The sequence below is a fragment of the Nerophis lumbriciformis genome, linkage group LG11 (assembly GCF_033978685.3).
Source record: "Nerophis lumbriciformis linkage group LG11, RoL_Nlum_v2.1, whole genome shotgun sequence".
NCBI classification, from domain to species: Eukaryota; Metazoa; Chordata; class Actinopteri; order Syngnathiformes; family Syngnathidae; genus Nerophis; species Nerophis lumbriciformis.
Window position 1 is genome coordinate 51,195,007 of NC_084558.2, and position 26,002 is coordinate 51,221,008.

At 39.6% G+C, this 26,002-nt stretch overlaps 1 protein-coding gene across 3 annotated transcripts in view; it reads left to right on the plus strand.

Annotated features, from left to right (window-relative positions):
* LOC133610203 (huntingtin-interacting protein 1-related protein-like) overlaps nucleotides 1-26,002 on the plus strand; it is a 132,080-nt gene that overhangs the window by 39,650 nt on the left and 66,428 nt on the right. For all 3 annotated transcript variants that reach the window (XM_072914173.1, XM_061966309.2, XM_072914172.1), the window contains 6 exons: nucleotides 14,424-14,487; nucleotides 14,562-14,704; nucleotides 14,940-14,996; nucleotides 18,680-18,760; nucleotides 18,823-18,899; nucleotides 18,977-19,038. In XM_072914173.1, coding sequence (XP_072770274.1) covers nucleotides 14,424-14,487; nucleotides 14,562-14,704; nucleotides 14,940-14,996; nucleotides 18,680-18,760; nucleotides 18,823-18,899; nucleotides 18,977-19,038 — 484 coding nt within the window. The remainder of the gene's footprint in view (nucleotides 1-14,423; nucleotides 14,488-14,561; nucleotides 14,705-14,939; nucleotides 14,997-18,679; nucleotides 18,761-18,822; nucleotides 18,900-18,976; nucleotides 19,039-26,002) is intronic.

A 26,002-nucleotide genomic window follows, 5' to 3' on the forward strand; every position in this document is an offset into this window, starting at 1 on the left:
CTCATTATTGATATTATATACTGTTAATAAATAAATGAAACAGCACTTTTTTAGTCTTACTCACTAAAAGACATCAAATATTGCCTCATTGTTTATATTATATACTGTTGATAAATTGATGAAACAGCACTATTTTATTCCCATTCACTAAAATACATCAAATATTGCTACGTCATGGACATATACTGTTAATAATTGAACAAACCCACAGTTTTTTGTGGTTTAATTCACTAAAATACATCATTTATTGCCACATTATTCACATATAGTGTCAATAAATAAATGAGACAGCACTTTTTTTAGTCCCATTCACTAAAATACATCAAATATTCTTGAATTATTGACATGTAGTGTTAATAATTGAACAAAACCACAGTTTTTATGGTTTAATTCACTAAAAGACATCAAATATTGCCTCATTATTGATATTATATACTGTTAATAAATAAATGAAACAGCACTTTTTTTAGTCTTACTCACTAAAAGACATCAAATATTGCCTCATTGTTTATATTATATACTGTTAATAAATTGATGAAACAGCACTATTTTATTCCCATTCAGTAAAATACATCAAATATTGCTACGTCATGGACATATACTGTTAATAATTGAACAAAACCACAGTTTTTTTGTGGTTTAATTCACTAAAATACATCATTTATTGCCACATTATTCACATATAGTGTCAATAAATAAATGAGACAGCACTTTTTTTTAGTCCCATTCACTAAAATACATCAAATATTGTTACATCATTGACATGTAGTGTTAATAATTGAACAAAACCAGAGTTTGTATGGTTTAATTCACTAAAAGACATCAAATATTGCCTCATTGTTTATATTATATACTGTTAATAAATTGATGAAACAGCACTATTTTATTCCCATTCACTAAAATACATCAAATATTGCTACGTCATGGACATATACTGTTAATAATTGAACAAAACCACCGTTTTTTGTGGTTTAATTCACTAAAATACATCATTTATTGCCACATTATTCACATATAGTGTCAATAAATAAATGAGACAACACTTTTTTTTAGTCCCATTCACTAAAATACATCAAATATTGTTACATCATTGACATGTAGTGTTAATAATTGAACAAAACCAGAGTTTTTATGGTTTAATTCACTAAAAGACATCAAATATTGCCTCATTATTGATATTATATACTGTTAATGAATAAATGAAACAGCACTATTTTAGTCTTACTCACTAAAATACATCAAATATTCTTGAATTATTGACATATACTGTTAATAAATTGATGAAACAGCACATTTTTAGTCCCATTCACTAAAATACGTCAAATATTGCCACATTATTGATATTATATACTGTAAATAAATTGATGAAACAGCACTATGTTAGTCACATTAACAAAAATACATCAAATATTGCCTCAATATTGATATTATATACTGTAAATGTATAGTTAAAACAGCACTTTTTTAGTCACATGAACAAAATACATCAAATATTCTTGAATTATTGACATGTAGTGTTAATAATTGAACAAAACCACAGTTTTTGTGGTTTAATTCACTAAAATACATCATTTATTGCCACATTATTCACATATAGTGTCAATAAATAAATGAGACAACACTTTTTTTAGTCCAATTCACTAAAATACATCAAATATTTTTGAATTATTGACATGTAGTGTTAATAGTTGAACAAAACCAGAGTTTTTATGGTTTAATTCACTAAAAGACATCAAATATTGCCTAATTTTTGATATTATATACTGTTAATAAATAAATGAAACAGCACTTTTTTAGTCTTACTCACTAAAATACATCAAATATTGCCTCATTGTTTATATTATATACTGTTAATAAATTGATGAAACAGCACTATTTTATTCCCATTCACTAAAATACATCAAATATTGCTACGTCATGGACATATACTGTTAATAATTGAACAAACCCACAGCTTTTTGTGGTTTAATTCACTAAAATACATCATTTATTGCCACATTATTCACATATAGTGTCAATAAATAAATGAGACAACACTTTTTTTAGTCCAATTCACTAAAATACATCAAATATTGTTACATCATTGACATGTAGTGTTAATAAATTGATGAAACAGCACATTTTTAGTCCCATTCACTAAAGTACGTCAAATATTGCCACATTATTGATATTATATACTGTAAATAAATTGATGAAACAGCACTATGTTAGTCACATTAACAAAAATACATCAAATATTGCCTCAATATTGATATTATATACTGTTAATGTATAGTTAAAACAGCACTTTTTTAGTCACATGAACAAAATACATCAAATATTCTTGAATTATTGACATGTAGTGTTAATAATTGAACAAAACCACAGTTTTTTGTGGTTTAATTCACTAAAATACATCATTTATTGCCACATTATTCACATATAGTGTCAATAAATAAATGAGACAACACTTTTTTTTAGTCCAATTCACTAAAATACATCAAATATTGTTACATCATTGACATGTAGTGTTAATAAATTGATGAAACAGCACATTTTTAGTCCCATTCACTAAAGTACGTCAAATATTGCCACATTATTGATATTATATACTGTAAATAAATTGATGAAACAGCACTATTTTATTCCCATTCACTAAAATACATCAAATATTGTTACATCATTGACATGTAGTGTTAATAATTGAACAAAACCTAAAATACATTATACATTGTCACATTATTCACATATAGTGTCAATAAATAAATGAGACAACACTTTTTTTTAGTCCCATTCACTAAAATACATCAAATATTGTTACATCATTGACATGTAGTGTTAATAATTGAACAAAACCAGAGTTTTTATGGTTTAATTCACTAAAAGACATCAAATATTGCCTCATTATTGATATTATATACTGTTAATAAATAAATGAAACAGCACTTTTTTAGTCTTACTCACTAAAATACATCAAATATTGCCTCATTGTTTATATTATATACTGTTAATAAATTGATGAAACAGCACTATTTTATTCCCATTCACTAAAATACATCAAATATTGCTACGTCATGGACATATACTGTTAATAATTGAACAAAACCACAGTTTTTTTGTGGTTTAATTCACTAAAATACATCATTTATTGCCACATTATTCACATATAGTGTCAATAAATAAATGAGACAGCACTTTTTTTTAGCAACATTCACTAAAATACATCAAATATTCTTGAATTATTGACATATACTGTTAATAAATTGATGAAACAGCACATTTTTAGTCCCATTCACTAAAGTACGTCAAATATTGCCACATTATTGATATTATATACTGTAAATAAATTGATGAAACAGCACTATGTTAGTCACATTAACAAAAATACATCAAATATTGCCTCAATATTGATATTATATACTGTAAATGTATAGTTAAAACAGCACTTTTTTAGTCACATGAACAAAATACATCAAATATTCTTGAATTATTGACATGTAGTGTTAATAATTGAACAAAACCACAGTTTTTATGGTTTAATTCACTAAAAGACATCAAATATTGCCTCATTATTGATATTATATACTGTTAATAAATAAATTAAACAGCACTTTGTTAGTCTTACTCACTAAAAGACATCAAATATTGCCTAATTTTTTTATTATATACTGTTAATAAATTGATGAAACAGCACTATTTTATTCCCATTCACTAAAATACATCAAATATTGCTACGTCATGGACATATACTGTTAATAATTGAACAAAACCACAGTTTTTTGTGGTTTAATTCACTAAAATACATCATTTATTGCCACATTATTCACATATAGTGTCAATAAATAAATGAGACAGCACTTTTTTTTAGTCCAATTCACTAAAATACATCAAATATTCTTGAATTATTGACATATACTGTTAATAAATTGATGAAACAGCACATTTTTAGTCCCATTCACTAAAATACATCAAATATTGCCACATTATTGATATTATATACTGTAAATAAATTGATGAAACAGCACTTTTTTAGTCACATGAACAAAATACATCAAATATTCTTGAATTATTGACATGTAGTGTTAATAATTGAACAAAACCACAGTTTTTTGTGGTTTAATTCACTAAAATACATCATTTATTGCCACATTATTCACATATAGTGTCAATAAATAAATGAGACAGCACTTTTTTTTAGTCCCATTCACTAAAATACATCAAATATTGTTACATCATTGACATGTAGTGTTAATAATTGAACAAAACCAGAGTTTTTATGGTTTAATTCACTAAAAGACATCAAATATTGCCTCATTGTTTATATTATATACTGTTAATAAATTGATGAAACAGCACTATTTTATTCCCATTCACTAAAATACATCAAATATTGCTACGTCATGGACATATACTGTTAATAATTGAACAAAACCACAGTTTTTTGTGGTTTAATTCACTAAAATACATCATTTATTGCCACATTATTCACATATAGTGTCAATAAATAAATGAGACAGCACTTTTTTTTAGTCACATTCACTAAAATACATCAAATATTCTTGAATTATTGACATATACTGTTAATAATTGAACAAAACCACAGTTTTTTGTGGTTTAATTCACTAAAATACATCATTTATTGCCACATTATTCACATATAGTGTCAATAAATAAATGAGACAGCACTTTTTTTTAGTCACATTCACTAAAATACATCAAATATTCTTGAATTATTGACATATACTGTTAATAATTGAACAAAACCACAGTTTTTTGTGGTTTAATTCACTAAAATACATCATTTATTGCCACATTATTCACATATAGTGTCAATAAATAAATGAGACAACACTTTTTTTTAGTCCCATTCACTAAAATACATCAAATATTCTTGAATTATTGACATGTAGTGTTAATAATTGAACAAAACCAGAGTTTTTATGGTTTAATTCACTAAAATACATCATTTATTGCCACATTATTCACATAGAGTGTCAATAAATAAATGAGACAGCACTTTTTTTTAGTCCCATTCACTAAAATACATCAAATATTCTTGAATTATTGACATGTAGTGTTAATAATTGAACAAAACCAGAGTTTTTATGGTTTAATTCACTAAAAGACATCAAATATTGCCTCATTATTGATATTATATACTGTTAATAAATTGATGAAACAGCTTTATTTTAATCACATTCACTAAAATAATCCAATATTGTCACATTAGTGACACAGACTACAAGTAAAAACCAACAAAAGGTGACTGAAAAAGCACCAAAATATGAATTAAATCTTCCATGGTGAATAAAACAGCCTATTTAGTGGTCTAAAGTGTCGGTCCTCACACTGATGACACATACTAAAGTGCTAGAGTCGGTCCTCACACTGACGACACACACTAAAGTGTCGGTCCTCACACTGATGACACACACTAAAGTGCCGGTCCTCACACTGACGACACACACTAAAGTGCTAGAGTCGGTCCTCACACTGACGACACACACTAAAGTGTCGGTCCTCACACTGATGACACATACTAAAGTGCTAGAGTCGGTCCTCACACTGACGACACACACTAAAGTGTCGGTCCTCACACTGATGACACATACTAAAGTGCTAGAGTCGGTCCTCACACTGATGACACATACTAAAGTGCTAGAGTCGGTCCTCACACTGACGACACACACTAAAGTGTCGGTCCTCACACTGACGACACACACTAAAGTGCTAGAGTCGGTCCTCACACTGACGACACACACTAAAGTGTCGGTCCTCACACTGATGACACATACTAAAGTGCTAGAGTCGGTCCTCACACTGATGACACATACTAAAGTGCTAGAGTCGGTCCTCACACTGACGACACACACTAAAGTGTCGGTCCTCACACTGATGACACTTACTAAAGTGCTAGAGTCGGTCCTCACACTGACGACACACACTAAAGTGTCGGTCCTCACACTGATGACACATACTAAAGTGCTAGAGTCGGTCCTCACACTGACGACACACACTAAAGTGTCGGTCCTCACACTGATGACACATACTAAAGTGTCGGTCCTCACACTGATGACACATACTAAAGTGCTAGAGTCGGTCCTCACACTGATGACACATACTAAAGTGCTAGAGTCGGTCCTCACACTGACGACACACACTAAAGTGTCGGTCCTCACACTGATGACACATACTAAAGTGCTAGAGTCGGTCCTCACACTGACGACACACACTAAAGTGTCGGTCCTCACACTGATGACACATACTAAAGTGTCGGTCCTCACACTGATGACACATACTAAAGTGCTAGAGTCGGTCCTCACACTGATGACACATACTAAAGTGTCGGTCCTCACACTGATGACACATACTAAAGTGCTAGAGTCGGTCCTCACACTGACGACACACACTAAAGTGTCGGTCCTCACACTGATGACACATACTAAAGTGCTAGAGTCGGTCCTCACACTGACGACACACACTAAAGTGTCGGTCCTCACACTGATGACACATACTAAAGTGCTAGAGTCGGTCCTCACACTGACGACACACACTAAAGTGTCGGTCCTCACACTGATGACACATACTAAAGTGTCGGTCCTCACACTGATGACACATACTAAAGTGCTAGAGTCGGTCCTCACACTGATGACACATACTAAAGTGTCGGTCCTCACACTGACGACACACACTAAAGTGTCGGTCCTCACACTGATGACACATACTAAAGTGCTAGAGTCGGTCCTCACACTGACGACACACACTAAAGTGCTAGAGTCGGTCCTCACACTGACGACACACACTAAAGTCCCATAGTCGGTCCTCACACTGACGACACACACTAAAGTGTCGGTCCTCACACTGATGACACATACTAAAGTGCTAGAGTCGGTCCTCACACTGACGACACACACTAAAGTGTCGGTCCTCACACTGATGACACATACTAAAGTGCTAGAGTCGGTCCTCACACTGACGACACACACTAAAGTGTCGGTCCTCACACTGATGACACATACTAAAGTGCTAGAGTCGGTCCTCACACTGACGACACACACTAAAGTGCTAGAGTCGGTCCGCACACTGATGACACATACTAAAGTGCTAGAGTCGGTCCTCACACTGACGACACACACTAAAGTGTCGGTCCTCACACTGACGACACATACTAAAGTGTCGGTCCTCACACTGATGACACATACTAAAGTGCTAGAGTCGGTCCTCACACTGACGACACACACTAAAGTGTCGGTCCTCACACTGACGACACACACTAAAGTGCTAGAGTCGGTCCTCACACTGACGACACACACTAAAGTGCTAGAGTTGGTTCTCACACTGATGACACATACTAAAGTGCTAGAGTCGGTCCTCACACTGACGACACACACTAAAGTGTCGGTCCTCACACTGATGACACATACTAAAGTGCTAGAGTCGGTCCTCACACTGACGACACACACTAAAGTGTCGGTCCTCACACTGATGACACATACTAAAGTGCTAGAGTCGGTCCTCACACTGACGACACACACTAAAGTGTCGGTCCTCACACTGATGACACATACTAAAGTGCTAGAGTCGGTCCTCACACTGACGACACACACTAAAGTGCTAGAGTCGGTCCTCACACTGATGACACATACTAAAGTGCTAGAGTCGGTCCTCACACTGACGACACACACTAAAGTGTCGGTCCTCACACTGATGACACATACTAAAGTGCTAGAGTCGGTCCTCACACTGACGACACACACTAAAGTGTCGGTCCTCACACTGATGACACATACTAAAGTGCTAGAGTCGGTCCTCACACTGACGACACACACTAAAGTGTCGGTCCTCACACTGATGACACATACTAAAGTGCTAGAGTCGGTCCTCACACTGACGACACACACTAAAGTGTCGGTCCTCACACTGATGACACATACTAAAGTGCTAGAGTCGGTCCTCACACTGACGACACACACTAAAGTGTCGGTCCTCACACTGATGACACATACTAAAGTGCTAGAGTCGGTCCTCACACTGACGACACACACTAAAGTGTCGGTCCTCACACTGATGACACATACTAAAGTGCTAGAGTCGGTCCTCACACTGACGACACACACTAAAGTGTCGGTCCTCACACTGACGACACACACTAAAGTGCTACAGTCGGTCCTCACACTGACGACACACACTAAAGTGCTACAGTCGGTCCTCACACTGACGACACACACTAAAGTGCTACAGTCGGTCCTCACACTGACGACACACACTAAAGTGTCGGTCCTCACACTGATGACACATACTAAAGTGCTAGAGTCGGTCCTCACACTGATGACACATACTAAAGTGCTAGAGTCGGTCCTCACACTGACGACACACACTAAAGTGTCGGTCCTCACACTGACGACACACACTAAAGTGCTACAGTCGATCCTCACACTGACGACACACACTAAAGTGCTAGAGTTGGTTCTCACACTGATGACACATACTAAAGTGCTAGAGTCGGTCCTCACACTGACGACACACACTAAAGTGTCGGTCCTCACACTGACGACACATACTAAAGTGCTAGAGTCGGTCCTCACACTGACGACACACACTAAAGTGTCGGTCCTCACACTGACGACACACACTAAAGTGCTAGAGTCGGTCCTCACACTGACGACACACACTAAAGTGTCGGTCCTCACACTGATGACACATACTAAAGTGCTAGAGTCGGTCCTCACACTGACGACACACACTAAAGTGTCGGTCCTCACACTGATGACACATACTAAAGTGCTAGAGTCGGTCCTCACACTGACGACACACACTAAAGTGTCGGTCCTCACACTGATGACACATACTAAAGTGCTAGAGTCGGTCATCACACTGACGACACACACTAAAGTGCTAGAGTCGGTCCTCACGACTGATGACACATACTAAAGTGCTAGAGTCGGTCCTCACACTGACGACACACACTAAAGTGTCGGTCCTCACACTGATGACACATACTAAAGTGCTAGAGTCGGTCCTCACACTGACGACACACACTAAAGTGTCGGTCCTCACACTGATGACACACACTAAAGTGCTAGAGTCGGTCCTCACACTGACGACACACACTAAAGTGTCGGTCCTCACACTGATGACACATACTAAAGTGCTAGAGTCGGTCCTCACACTGACGACACACACTAAAGTGTCGGTCCTCACACTGACGACACACACTAAAGTGCTACAGTCGGTCCTCACACTGACGACACACACTAAAGTGTCGGTCCTCACACTGACGACACACACTAAAGTGCTACAGTCGGTCCTCACACTGACGACACACACTAAAGTGCTACAGTCGGTCCTCACACTGACGACACACACTAAAGTGTCGGTCCTCACACTGATGACACATACTAAAGTGCTAGAGTCGGTCCTCACACTGATGACACATACTAAAGTGCTAGAGTCGGTCCTCACACTGACGACACACACTAAAGTGTCGGTCCTCACACTGACGACACACACTAAAGTGCTACAGTCGGTCCTCACACTGACGACACACACTAAAGTGCTAGAGTTGGTTCTCACACTGATGACACATACTAAAGTGCTAGAGTCGGTCCTCACACTGACGACACACACTAAAGTGTCGGTCCTCACACTGACGACACATACTAAAGTGCTAGAGTCGGTCCTCACACTGATGACACACACTAAAGTGCTAGAGTCGGTCCTCACACTGACGACACACACTAAAGTGCTAGAGTCGGTCCTCACACTGACGACACACACTAAAGTGTCGGTCCTCACACTGATGACACATACTAAAGTGCTAGAGTCGGTCCTCACACTGATGACACATACTAAAGTGCTAGAGTCGGTCCTCACACTGACGACCTACACTAAAGTGTCGGTCCTCACACTGATGACACACACTAAAGTGCTAGAGTCGGTCCTCACACTGACGACACACACTAAAGTGCTACAGTCGGTCCTCACACTGATGACACACACTAAAGTGTCGGTCCTCACACTGACGACACACACTAAAGTGCTACAGTCGGTCCTCACACTGACGAGACACACTAAAGTGTCGGTCCTCACACTGACGACACACACTAAAGTGTCGGTCCTCACACTGACAACACACACTAAAGTGCTAGAGTCGGTCCTCACACTGACGACACACACTAAAGTGTCGGTCCTCACACTGACGACACACACTAAAGTGCTAGAGTCGGTCCTCACACTGACGACACACACTAAAGTGCTACAGTCGGTCCTCACACTGATGACACACACTAAAGTGTCGGTCCTCACACTGACGACACACACTAAAGTGCTACAGTCGGTCCTCACACTGACGAGACACACTAAAGTGCTAGAGTCGGTCCTCACACTGACGACACACACTAAAGTGCTACAGTCGGTCCTCACACTGATGACACACACTAAAGTGTCGGTCCTCACACTGACGACACACACTAAAGTGCTAGAGTCGGTCCTCACACTGACGACACACACTAAAGTGCTACAGTCGGTCCTCACACTGATGACACACACTAAAGTGTCGGTCCTCACACTGACGACACACACTAAAGTGCTACAGTCGGTCCTCACACTGACGAGACACACTAAAGTGCTAGAGTCGGTCCTCACACTGACGACACACACTAAAGTGTCGGTCCTCACACTGACGACACACACTAAAGTGTCGGTCCTCACACTGACAACACACACTAAAGTGCTAGAGTCGGTCCTCACACTGACGACACACACTAAAGTGCTACAGTCAGTCCTCACACTGACGACACACACTAAAGTGTCGGTCCTCACACTGACGACACACACTAAAGTGCTACAGTCGGTCCTCACACTGACGACACACACTAAAGTGTCGGTCCTCACACTGACGACACACACTAAAGTGCTAGAGTCGGTCCTCACACTGACGACACACACTAAAGTGCTACAGTCGGTCCTCACACTGACGACACACACTAAAGTGTCGGTCCTCACACTGACGACACACACTAAAGTGTCGGTCCTCACACTGACAACACACACTAAAGTGCTAGAGTCGGTCCTCACACTGACGACACACACTAAAGTGCTACAGTCGGTCCTCACACTGACGACACACACTAAAGTGTCGGTCCTCACACTGACGACACACACTAAAGTGTCGGTCCTCACACTGATGACACATACTAAAGTGCTAGAGTCGGTCCTCTCACTGACGACACACACTAAAGTGTCGGTCCTCACACTGATGACACATACTAAAGTGCTAGAGTCGGTCCTCACACTGACGACACACACTAAAGTGTCGGTCCTCACACTGACGACACACACTAAAGTGTCGGTCCTCACACTGACAACACACACTAAAGTGCTAGAGTCGGTCCTCACACTGACGACACACACTAAAGTGTCGGTCCTCACACTGACGACACACACTAAAGTGTCGGTCCTCACACTGACAACACACACTAAAGTGCTAGAGTCGGTCCTCACACTGACGACACACACTAAAGTGTCGGTCCTCACACTGATGACACACACTAAAGTGCTAGAGTCGGTCCTCACACTGATGACACATACTAAAGTGTCGGTCCTCACACTGATGACACACACTAAAGTGCTAGAGTCGGTCCTCACACTGACGACACACACTAAAGTGTCGGTCCTCACACTGACAACACACACTAAAGTGCTAGAGTCGGTCCTCACACTGACGACACACACTAAAGTGTCGGTCCTCACACTGATGACACATACTAAAGTGCTAGAGTCGGTCCTCACACTGACGACACACACTAAAGTGTCGGTCCTCACACTGATGACACACACTAAAGTGCTAGAGTCGGTCCTCACACTGACGACACACACTAAAGTGTCGGTCCTCACACTGACGACACACACTAAAGTGCTAGAGTCGGTCCTCACACTGACGACACACACTAAAGTGTCGGTCCTCACACTGATGACACATACTAAAGTGCTAGAGTCGGTCCTCACACTGATGACACATACTAAAGTGCTAGAGTCGGTCCTCACACTGACGACACACACTAAAGTGCTAGAGTTGGTTCTCACACTGACGACACACACTAAAGTGTCGGTCCTCACACTGACGACACATACTAAAGTGCTAGAGTCGGTCCTCACACTGACGACACACACTAAAGTGTCGGTCCTCACACTGAGACACACACTAAAGTGTCGGTCCTCACACTGATGACACATACTAAAGTGCTAGAGTCGGTCCTCACACTGATGACACATACTAAAGTGCTAGAGTCGGTCCTCACACTGACGACACACACTAAAGTGCTAGAGTTGGTTCTCACACTGACGACACACACTAAAGTGTCGGTCCTCACACTGACGACACATACTAAAGTGCTAGAGTCGGTCCTCACACTGACGACACACACTAAAGTGTCGGTCCTCACACTGACGACACATACTAAAGTGCTAGAGTCGGTCCTCACACTGACGACACACACTAAAGTGCTAGAGTCGGTCCTCACACTGACGACACACACTAAAGTGTCGGTCCTCACACTGACGACACATACTAAAGTGCTAGAGTCGGTCCTCACACTGACGACACACACTAAAGTGCTAGAGTCGGTCCTCACACTGACGACACACACTAAAGTGCTAGAGTTGGTTCTCACACTGACGACACACACTAAAGTGCTAGAGTTGGTCCTCACACTGACGACACACACTAAAGTGCTAGAGTCGGTCCTCACACTGACGACACACACTAAAGTGCTAGAGTCGGTCCTCACACTGACGACACACACTAAAGTGTCGGTCCTCACACTGACAACACACACTAAAGTGCTAGAGTCGGTCCTCACACTGACGACACACACTAAAGTGCTACAGTCGGTCCTCACACTGACGACACACACTAAAGTGCTAGAGTCGGTCCTCACACTGACGACACACACTAAAGTGCTAGAGTCGGTCCTCACACTGACGACACACACTAAAGTGCTACAGTCGGTCCTCACACTGACGACACACACTAAAGTGCTAGAGTCGGTCCTCACACTGACGACACACACTAAAGTGCTAGAGTCGGTCCTCACACTGACGACACACACTAAAGTGCTAGAGTCGGTCCTCACACTGACGACACACACTAAAGTGCTAGAGTTGGTCCTCACACTGACGACACACACTAAAGTGCTAGAGTCGGTCCTCACACTGACGACACACACTAAAGTGCTACAGTCGGTCCTCACACTGACGACACACACTAAAGTGTCGGTCCTCACACTGACGACATACACTAAAGTGCTAGAGTTGGTTCTCACACTGACGACACACACTAAAGTGCTAGAGTCGGTCCTCACACTGACGACACACACTAAAGTGCTAGAGTCGGTCCTCACACTGACGACACACACTAAAGTGTCGGTCCTCACACTGATGACACATACTAAAGTGTCGGTCCTCACACTGACGACACACACTAAAGTGCTAGAGTCGGTCCTCACACTGACGACACACACTAAAGTGTCGGTCCTCACACTGATGACACATACTAAAGTGCTAGAGTCGGTCCTCACACTGACGACACACACTAAAGTGTCGGTCCTCACACTGATGACACATACTAAAGTGCTAGAGTCGGTCCTCACACTGACGACACACACTAAAGTGTCGGTCCTCACACTGATGACACATACTAAAGTGCTAGAGTCGGTCCTCACACTGACGACACATACTAAAGTGCTAGAGTCGGTCCTCACACTGATGACACATACTAAAGTGCTAGAGTCGGTCCTCACACTGACGACACACACTAAAGTGTCGGTCCTCACACTGATGACACATACTAAAGTGCTAGAGTCGGTCCTCACACTGACGACACACACTAAAGTGTCGGTCCTCACACTGATGACACATACTAAAGTGCTAGAGTCGGTCCTCACACTGACGACACACACTAAAGTGTCGGTCCTCACACTGATGACACATACTAAAGTGCTAGAGTCGGTCCTCACACTGACGACACACACTAAAGTGCTAGAGTCGGTCCTCACACTGACGACACACACTAAAGTCCCATAGTCGGTCCTCACACTGACGACACACACTAAAGTGCTAGAGTCGGTCCTCACACTGACGACACACACTAAAGTGCTAGAGTCGGTCCTCACACTGACGACACACACTAAAGTCCCATAGTCGGTTCTCACACTGACGACACACACTAAAGTGCCATAGTCGGTCCTCACACTGACGACACACACTAAAGTGTCGGTCCTCACACTGATGACACATACTAAAGTGCTAGAGTCGGTCCTCACACTGACGACACACACTAAAGTGTCGGTCCTCACACTGATGACACATACTAAAGTGCTAGAGTCGGTCCTCACACTGACGACACACACTAAAGTGTCGGTCCTCACACTGTCGCTTCTTGTCAGCTGCACAACATCAGCAAGTCTCTCACCGCCAACGAAGCGCCGCCCAAGTCCAAGTACGTGCGCAGTATCCTTTGGTCCGGCGTGGGCCGTGTGGCGTGTTTGTTTGGCGCTCTCCTCCTCCTTCCTTGACACGCCACGACATCCTCCTGGGGACGCACAAGGAGGGCGGGGCCGCCACCTTCTGGTCGTACACCCTCAACCTGCCGCTGTCCAGCAACGCCATCGTCAGCTGGAAGTTCTGCTACGTGCTGCACAAAGTGCTCCGAGACGGCCATCGCAACGTAAGCGTCCGCCACACCACACCACACCACACCACACCACACCACACCACACCACACCACACCACACCACACCACACCACACCACTCCACACCACACCACACCACACCACTCCACACCACACCACACCACACCACACCACACCACACCACACCACACCACACCACACCACACCCACCCCGCCCATTTCCTCGCCCCTTGCTGAGCTTTGCCGTCTTTTGTGTGTGTTGGCCGCAGTGTACCCGAGACTCGCACAGGTACTGCCGCAACGTGAAGGACATGGGAGCACTGTGGGTGAGTACTCATCGCCGCCAAGATGTGTAGCGAAGCCTCTTTTTTTTTTTGTTAGTTCCAGAAGCAATATGTCCATGGGGAAGGATGTTTATCCCTGAATGACATGATCAAATCCCCAAACGTGAAAAGCGGCATATTTCTAGGCTGCATTTTAACCAATTTGTAGAGTAGCCTTTGACATACTTGCCAACCTTGAGACTTCCGATTTCGGGAGGTGGGGGGTGGGGGCGTGGTCGGGGGTGGGGCAGGGCGTGGTTGGGGGCCTGGTTAAGAGGGGAGGAGTATATTGACAGCTAGAATTCACCAAGTCAAGTATTTCATATATATATATATATATATATATATATATATATATATATATATATATATATATCATCAAAATTAATTGTATTTTTATTTGTATTTTTTCTGACTCCTTATTACATCCAGGCATTAGAATTATACATTAAAATAAACATATTTGAAATAATTAATTTTAAATGATCATAATAATTCATTTAAAATGACCATATTTAATTATTAAAATAATTGCTTGTTTATCAACAACTTTAGCATTTTATTCATTACATTTAGAAGCTCTCAGAAGCCAAGTTATGTTATATTCCTTAAGATTTATTTATGCAAGTTTGAAGTATCAATTATCTAAACACAGTTTTGTTTGCATATTTTCAGGATATATATATATATATATATATATATATATATATATATATATATATATATATATATATATATATATATATATATATATATATATATATATATATATATATCCTGAAAATATACAAACAAAAGTTTGAAGTATCAATTATCTAAACACAGTTTTGTTTGCATATTTTCAGGATATATATATATATATATATATATATATATATATATATATATATATATATATATATATATATATATATATATATATATATATATATATATATATCCTGAAAATATGCAAACAAAAGTTTAAAGTATCAATTATCTAAACACAGTTTTGTTTGCATATTTTCAGGATATATATATATATATATATATATATATATATATATATATATATATATATATATATATATATATATATATATATATATATATATATATATATATATATCCTGAAAATATGCAAACAAAAGTTTGAAGTATCAATTATCTAAACAGTTTTGTTTGCATATTTTCAGGATATATATATATATATATATATATATATATATATATATATATATATATATATATATATATATATATATATATATACATACATATATATATGTGTGGGGAAAAAAATCACAAGACTATTTCATCTCTACAGGCCTGTTTCATGAGGGGGTTCCCTCAATCATCAGGAGATTTTAATGGGAGCATTCACATACCATGGTTTATATAGGGCACAGAGTGGGTGGGTACAGGCTGGCGTAGGGGCGTGGTGATTGGCTCATGTGTTACCTAGGAGGTGTTTCCGTCTGTGGCGGCATGCTGTTACAATTTCGCTGCGCTTGTTGAGGGATGACAGGTCTGGACGGTAAATAATAAACAGTTTCTCTTTCAAGCATAGGTTGCATCTTTTATTACCACTATTGTAAGGTGTGCTGGATGCAAGAATTTGCCATGTTATTGAATATTCAACATTATTTAGGAGCAGCGAGAATACCAAGAAGCGCATATGCCAAATTTTCAAAGAGAACGGCCTACGGATCACGATTGAAGCCAACAAGCAAACCGTCAACTTCCTTGACGTCACTTTCAACCTGAGAAATAACAGCTACCAACCATTCACGAAACCCAACACAACACTCCAATACGTGCACCATGACAGCAACCACCCACCCACCACCACGAAAAGAATACCTACCGGAATTAATAAAAGGCTATCGATGCTGTCATCTAGCAAAGCTGAATTTGACCAAGCAACCCCCCCGTACCAAAAAGCCCTTGATGAAAGCGGATACAATTTCACCCTCACCTATGAACCCACGCCAGGAAACCAACCAAAAAAAAACAGAAAACGAAACGACATCATCTGGTACAACCCCCCATACAGCAAAAACGTCTCAACGAACATTGGACACAAATTCCTCAATCTGATTGACAAACACTTTCCCAAAGACAACATCCTAAGAAAAGTATTCAACAAGAACAACATTAAATTGAGCTACAGCTGTATGAACAATATACGACAAATTATCTCAAACCACAACAAAACAATTGCAAATGAGCCGTCGGCCCCCGGACAGAGCGACTCCAAAACCAACAAAGGCTGTAACTGTCGAAAGAAACCTGATTGCCCTCTCAACGGGGGGTGCTTACAAACATCAGTTGTCTACCAATCTAAGGTAACACGCAAGGACATTAACACATCCGACACATATGTAGGATTAACCGAGGGAGAGTTCAAAACCAGATGGAACAATCACAAGGCTTCTTTCAGGAACAAAAACCTGCGGAATACCACAGAACTCAGCAAACACATTTGGGACCTCAAAGACAATAATGTTGAATATTCAATAACATGGCAAATTCTTGCATCCAGCACACCTTACAATAGTGGTAATAAAAGATGCAACCTATGCTTGAAAGAGAAACTGTTTATTATTTACCGTCCAGACCTGTCATCCCTCAACAAGCGCAGCGAAATTGTAACAACATGCCGCCATAGACGGAAACACCTCCTAGGTAACACATGAGCCAATCACCACGCCCCTACGCCAGCCTGTACCCACCCACTCTGTGCCCTATATAAACCATGGTAATGGAATGCTCCCATTAAAATCTCCTGATGATTGAGGGAACCCCCCCTCATGAAACAGGCCTGTAGAGATGAAATAGTCTTGTGATTTTTTTCCCCCACACATACATACATATATATATATATATATATATATATATATATATATATATATATATATATATATATATATATATATATATATCCTGAAAATATGCAAACAAAACTGTGTTTAGATAATTGATACTTCAAACTTGCATAAATAAATCTTAAGGAATACAACATAACTTGGCTTCTGAGAGCTTCAAAATGTAATGAATAAAATGCTAAAGTTGTTGATAAACAAGCAATTATTTTAATAATTAAATATGGTCATTTTAAATGAATTATTATGATCATTTAAAATTAATTACTTCAAATATGTTTATTTTAATGTATAATTCTAATGCCTGGATGTAATAAGGAGTCAGAAAAAATACAAAATAAAAATACAATTAATTTTGATGTTTTTAGCAAAATATAGTAAAAATGTATTTATTTTTTTTAATTTTTTTTAATTAATAAATATATTTATTTTTAGGTAAGATAAACATAATAATACAATTTATCTCTAGTCTGGATGATTTAGTTCTTGTCACCCTGTTGTCCTCCCGTCGTGAAAAAAGGCTGTCCTCACTCAGGTCCGCATGGAGCTGGAGGGGGCGTGGCCTCCAGCTCCGGCTGAAAATCGGGAGATTTTCGGGAGAATATTTGTCCCGGGAGGTTTTCGGGATAGGCGCTGAATTTCGGGAGTCTCCCGGAAAATTCGGGAGGGTTGGCAAGTATGGCAGCAGTCTTTGTCCTATGTTCTGGGAAGGGGCATAAGAAGACCCAAGCAGGACTTTAGCAGGGCTAATGCAGTGAAGAGAAGCAATACAGCATAAATCACATGACGACCGTGACTTATATGAGTTTTGCCACCACACAGGGCAACTTGCACGACCGATACGGCCACATCGTCGCCCTGTCCGCCAAGTTCCTCTGCCTCAAGATGGCGTTCCACGGCAAGGTGACGCAACATTCCTGGACTCCTGACGAGCACCGACACTGACGCCTTTTTTCCCTGCGCAGCACAAAACCATTCCTGGCAACCTGGAGGCCTCGGACGAGACGTTGCACCGGGAAGCGGGAGGCGACATGGACAACGTGTAAAGTGCCCACCGCCGAAACCGCGTGTCGTTTTCCCCGCAGCATCATTGTGAGGTTCTTTTTGTGTGAGCTGCAGGCTGGATATGACCCAGGAGCTGTTGGATTGTTTTGAAGCTGCGCTGAAGATGTCCGAGACAGGTTGGACTCCATCTTTCAACGCACATTTACGTTAGCTACGTGCTAACAACACTACTTTAACTGCAGCGTCATGCTACGTTAGCATATTTGCTAAAAAAAAAAAGAGAAAAAAAAGAAGAAAACACACCGATTTACAGCTCCCACATTGGTAGCTGGCAGAACTTCAGGCTGTGTTTTAAGATGTGTAGTGAAGCCTGCTTCTGTTTATTGTTTTTTTTACCCAAAGCCAAAAACACTAGCATGGCTATGTTAGCTCCATGCTAACATTACGCTCACATTTTCCCAGCGACATCATGCTAGGCTAGCTCCCTTATTTGTAGCTGCCTGTTGGATGGAACTCAGAACTCGAGGCTGCATTTTAAGATGTGTAGCGAAGCCTGCTTTTTTTAATTTTTATTTTTTTCCCGAGAAGCAATTTGTCCTTGGGAAGGATGTTTCTCCTTGTGTAACATGGTCAAATCTCTAAACTTAAAAGTGGCATATTTTTTAGGCCGCGTTTTAAGATGTGTAGCGAAGCCTCTCTTTTTTTTTTTTAGTTCCAGAAGCAATATGTCCATGGGGAAGGATGTTTCTCCCTGAATGACATGATCAAATCTCCAAACTTGAAAAGCGGCATATTTCTAGGCTGCATTTTAAGATGTGTAGTGAAGCCTGTTTTTCATGTATAATTTTTTTTACACAAAGCCAAAAACCCTAGCATGGCTATGTTAGCTCCATGCTTACATTACGCTCACATTTTCCCAGCGACATCATGCTAGGCTAGTTAAGGGGGTATATTTCAAGGCTGCATTTTAAGATGTGTAGCGAAGCCTGCTTTTTGTGTGTGTGTTTTTTTCATCCCAAAAGCAATATGTTCATGGGGAAGGTTGTTTCTCCTTAAATGACATGATCAAATCTCCATAGTTAAAAAGTGGCATATTTCTAGGTTGCGTTTTAAGATGTGTAGCGAAGCCTCTTTTTTTTTTTTTTTTTTTTAGTTCCAGAAGCAATATGTCCATGGGGAAGATTGTTTATCCCTGAATGACATGATCAAATCTCCAAATGTGAAAAGCGGCATATTTCTAGGCTGCATTTTAAGATGTGTAGTGAAGCCTGTTTTTCATTTATAATTTTTTTTTACACAAAGCCAAAAACACTAGCATGGCTATGTTAGCTCCATGCTAACATTACGCTCACATTTTCCCAGCGACATCATGCTAGGCTAGCTCCCTCATTTGTAGCTGCCTGTTGGATGGGACTCAGAACTCCAGGCTGCATTTTAAGATGTGTAGCGAAGCCTGCTTTTTTTTTCCATTTTTTTTTTTTTCCCGAGAAGCAATTTGTCCTTGGGAAGGATGTTTCTCCTTGTGTAACATGGTCAAATCTCTAAACTTAAAAGTGGCATATTTTTTAGGCCACGTTTTAAGATGTGTAGCGAAGCCTCTTTTCCCCCCTTTTTTTTAGTTCAGAAGCAATATGTCCATAGGGAAGGATGTTTCTCCCTGAATGACATGATCAAATCCCTAAACGTGAAAAGCGGCATATTTCTAGGCTGCATTTTAAGATGTGTAGCGAAGCCTGTTTTTCAATTATAATTTTTTTTACACAAAGCCAACAACACTAGCATGGCTATGTTAGCTCCATGCTAACATTACGCTCACATTTTCCCAGCGACATCATGCTAGGCTAGCTCCCTCATTTGTAGCTGCCTGTTGGATGGGACTCAGAACTCCAGGCTGCATTTTAAGATGTGTAGCGAAGCCTGCTTTTTTCATTTTTATTTTTTTCCCGAGAAGCAATTTGTCCTTGGGAAGGATGTTTCTCCTTGTGTAACATGGTCAAATCTCTAAAGTTAAAAGTGGCATATTTTTCAGGCCGCATTTTAAGATGTGTAGCGAAGCCTCTTTTTTTTTTTTTTAGTTCAGAAGCAATATGTCCATGGGGAAGGATGTTTCTCCCTGAATGACATGATCAAATTCCCAAACTTGAAAAGCGGCATATTTCTAGGTTGCATTTTAAGATGTGTAGTGAAGCCTGTTTTTCATTTATTATTTTGTTTACACAAAGCCAAAAACCCTAGCATGGCTATGTTAGCTCCGTGCTAACATTACGCTCACATTTTCCCAGCGACATCATGCTAGGCTAGTTAAGGGGGTATATTTCAAGGCTGCATTTTAAGATGTGTAGCAAAGCCTGCTTTTTTGTGTGTGTGTTTTTTTCATCCCAAAAGCAATATGTTCATGGGGAAGGTTGTTTCTCCTTAAATGACATGATCAAATCTCCATAGTTAAAAAGTGGCATATTTCTAGGTTGCGTTTTAAGATGTGTAGCGAAGCCTCTTTTTTTTGTTTGTTAGTTCCAGAAGCAATATGTCCATGGGGAAGGATGTTTCTCCCTGAATGACATGATCAAATTCCCAAACTTGAAAAGCGGCATATTTCTAGGTTGCATTTTAAGATGTGTAGTGAAGCCTGTTTTTCATTTATTATTTTGTTTACACAAAGCCAAAAACCCTAGCATGGCTATGTTAGCTGCGTGCTAACATTACGCTCACATTTTCCCCGCGACATCATGCTAGGCTAGTTAAGGTGGTATATTTCAAGGCTGCATTTTAAGATGTGTAGCGAAGCCTGCTTTTTTTGTGTGTGTTTTTTTCTTCCCGAAAGCAATATGTTCATGGGGAAGGTTGTTTCTCCTTAAATGACATGATCAAATCTCCATAGTTAAAAAGTGGCATATTTCTAGGTTGCGTTTTAAGATGTGTAGCGAAGCCTCTTTTTTTTGTTTGTTAGTTCCAGAAGCAATATGTCCATGGGGAAGGATGTTTCTCCCTGAATGACATGATCAAATCCCCAAACTTGAAAAGCGGCATATTTCTAGGTTGCATTTTAAGATGTGCAGTGAAGCCTGTTTTTCATTTATTATTTTGTTTACACAAAGCCAAAAACCCTAGCATGGCTATGTTAGCTCCGTGCTAACATTACGCTCACATTTTCCCAGTGACATCATGCTAGGCTAGTTAAGGGGGTATATTTCAAGGCTGCATTTTAAGATGTGTAGCGAAGCCTGCTTTTTTTTGTGTGTGTTTTTTTCTTCCCAGAAGCAATATGTTCATGGGGAAGGTTGTTTCTCCTTAAATGACATGATCAAATCTCCATAGTTAAAAAGTGTCATATTTCTAGGTTGCGTTTTAAGATGTGTAGCGAAGCCTCTATTTTTTTTTTGTTAGTTCCAGAAGCAATATATAGGATGTTCATCCCTGAATGACATGATCAAATCCCCAAACGTGAAAAGCGTCATATTTCTAGGTTGCATTTTAAGATGTGTAGTGAAGCCTGTTTTTCATTTATTATTTTTTTTACACAAAGCCAAAAACACTAGCATGGCTATGTTTGCTCCGTGCTAACATTACGCTCACATTTTCCCAGTGACATCATGCTAGGCTAGTTAAGGTGGTATATTTCAAGGCTGCATTTTAAGATGTGTAGCGAAGCCTGCTTTTTGTGTGTGTGTTTTTTTCTTCCCAAAAGCAATATGTTCATGAGGAAGGTTGTTTCTCCTTAAATGACATGATCAAATCTCCATAGTTAAAAAGTGGCATATTTCTAGGTTGCGTTTTAAGATGTGTAGCGAAGCCTCTTTTTTTTTTTTTTTTTTTTAGTTCCAGAAGCAATATGTCCATGGGGAAGATTGTTTATCCCTGAATGACATGATCAAATCTCCAAATGTGAAAAGCGGCATATTTCTAGGCTGCATTTTAAGATGTGTAGTGAAGCCTGTTTTTCATTTATAATTTTTTTTTACACAAAGCCAAAAACACTAGCATGGCTATGTTAGCTCCATGCTAACATTACGCTCACATTTTCCCAGCGACATCATGCTAGGCTAGCTCCCTCATTTGTAGCTGCCTGTTGGATGGGACTCAGAACTCCAGGCTGCATTTTAAGATGTGTAGCGAAGCCTGCTTTTTTTTTCCATTTTTTTTTTTTTCCCGAGAAGCAATTTGTCCTTGGGAAGGATGTTTCTCCTTGTGTAACATGGTCAAATCTCTAAACTTAAAAGTGGCATATTTTTTAGGCCACGTTTTAAGATGTGTAGCGAAGCCTCTTTTCCCCCCTTTTTTTTAGTTCAGAAGCAATATGTCCATAGGGAAGGATGTTTCTCCCTGAATGACATGATCAAATCCCTAAACGTGAAAAGCGGCATATTTCTAGGCTGCATTTTAAGATGTGTAGCGAAGCCTGTTTTTCAATTATAATTTTTTTTACACAAAGCCAACAACACTAGCATGGCTATGTTAGCTCCATGCTAACATTACGCTCACATTTTCCCAGCGACATCATGCTAGGCTAGCTCCCTCATTTGTAGCTGCCTGTTGGATGGGACTCAGAACTCCAGGCTGCATTTTAAGATGTGTAGCGAAGCCTGCTTTTTTCATTTTTATTTTTTTCCCGAGAAGCAATTTGTCCTTGGGAAGGATGTTTCTCCTTGTGTAACATGGTCAAATCTCTAAAGTTAAAAGTGGCATATTTTTCAGGCCGCATTTTAAGATGTGTAGCGAAGCCTCTTTTTTTTTTTTTTAGTTCAGAAGCAATATGTCCATGGGGAAGGATGTTTCTCCCTGAATGACATGATCAAATCCCCAAACTTGAAAAGCGGCATATTTCTAGGTTGCATTTTAAGATGTGCAGTGAAGCCTGTTTTTCATTTATTATTTTGTTTACACAAAGCCAAAAACCCTAGCATGGCTATGTTAGCTCCGTGCTAACATTACGCTCACATTTTCCCAGCGACATCATGCTAGGCTAGTTAAGGTGGTATATTTCAAGGCTGCATTTTAAGATGTGTAGCGAAGCCTGCTTTTTTTGTGTGTGTTTTTTTCTTCCCGAAAGCAATATGTTCATGGGGAAGGTTGTTTCTCCTTAAATGACATGATCAAATCTCCATAGTTAAAAAGTGGCATATTTCTAGGTTGCGTTTTAAGATGTGTAGCGAAGCCTCTTTTTTTTGTTTGTTAGTTCCAGAAGCAATATGTCCATGGGGAAGGATGTTTCTCCTTGAATGACATGATCAAATCCCCAAACTTGAAAAGCAGCATTTTTCTAGGTTGTATTTTAAGATGTGTAGTGAAGCCTGTTTTTAATTTATTATTTTGTTTACACAAAGCCAACAACACTAGCATGGCTATGTTAGCTCCGTGCTAACATTACGCTCACATTTTCCCAGCGACATCATGCTAGGCTAGTTAAGGGGGTATATTTCAAGGCTGCATTTTAAGATGTGTAGCGAAGCCTGCTTTTTTGTGTGTGTGTTTTTTTCATCCCAAAAGCAATATGTTCATGGGGAAGGTTGTTTCTCCTTAAATGACATGATCAAATCTCCATAGTTAAAAAGTGGCATATTTCTAGGTTGCGTTTTAAGATGTGTAGCGAAGCCTCTTTTTTTTTTTTTTGTTAGTTCCAGAAGCAATATGTCCATGGGGAAGGATGTTCATCCCTGAATGACATGATCAAATCCCCAAACGTGAAAAGCGTCATAATTCTAGGCTGCATTTTAAGATGTGTAGTGAAGCCTGTTTTTCATTTATAATTTTTTTTACCCAAAGCCAAAAACACTAGCATGGCTATGTTAGCTCCATGCTAACATTACGCTCACATTTTCCCAGCGACATCATGCTAGGCTAGCTCCCTCATTTGTAGCTGCCTGTTGGATGGAACTCAGAACTCCAGGCTGCATTTTAAGATGTGTAGCGAAGCCTGCTTTTTTTTTTTCATTTTTTTTTTTTTCCAAGAAGCAATTTGTCCTTGGGAAGGATGTTTCTCCTTGTGTAACATGGTCAAATCTCTAAACTTAAAAGTGGCATATTTTTTAGGCCACGTTTTAAGATGTGTAGCGAAGCCTCTTTTTTTTTTTTCTTTTTTTTTTTTTTTTTTAGTTCCAGAAGCAATATGTCCATGGGGAAGGATGTTTCTCCCTGAATGACATGATCAAATTCCCAAACTTGAAAAGCGGCATATTTCTAGGTTGCATTTTAAGATGTGTAGTGAAGCCTGTTTTTCATTTATTATTTTGTTTACACAAAGCCAAAAACCCTAGCATGGCTATGTTAGCTCCATGCTAACATTACGCTCACATTTTCCCCGCGACATAATGCTAGGCTAGTTAAGGTGGTATATTTCAAGGCTGCATTTTAAGATGTGTAGCAAAGCCTGCTTTTTTTGTGTGTGTTTTTTTCTTCCCAAAAGCAATATGTTCATGGGGAAGGATGTTTCTCCTTAAATGACATGATCAAATCTCCATAGTTAAAAAGTGGCATATTTCTAGGTTGCGTTTTAAGATGTGTAGTGAAGCCTCTTTTTTTTTTTTTTTTTTTTTTTTTTTAGTTCAGAAGCAATATGTCCATGGGGAAGGATGTTTATCCCTGAATGACATGATCAAATCCCCAAACGTGAAAAGCGTCATAATTCTAGGCTGCATTTTAAGATGTGTAGTGAAGCCTGTTTTTCATTTATAATTTTTTTTACCCAAAGCCAAAAACACTAGCATGGCTATGTTAGCTCCATGCTAACATTACGCTCACATTTTCCCAGCGACATCATGCTAGGCTAGCTCCCTCATTTGTAGCTGCCTGTTGGATGGAACTCAGAACTCCAGGCTGCATTTTAAGATGTGTAGTGAAGCCTGCTTTTTTCATTTTTATTTTTTTCCCAAGAAGCAATTTGTCCTTGGGAAGGATGTTTCTCCTTGTGTAACATGGTCAAATCTCTAAACTTAAAAGTGGCATATTTTTAGGCCACGTTTTAAGATGTGTAGCGAAGCCTCTTTTTCCCCCTTTTTTTTTAGTTCAGAAGCAATATGTCCATGGGGAAGGATGTTTATCCCTGAATGACATGATCAAATCCCCAAACGTGAAAAGCGGCATATTTCTAGGTTGCATTTTAAGATGTGTAGTGAAGCCTGTTTTTCATTTATTATTTTGTTTACA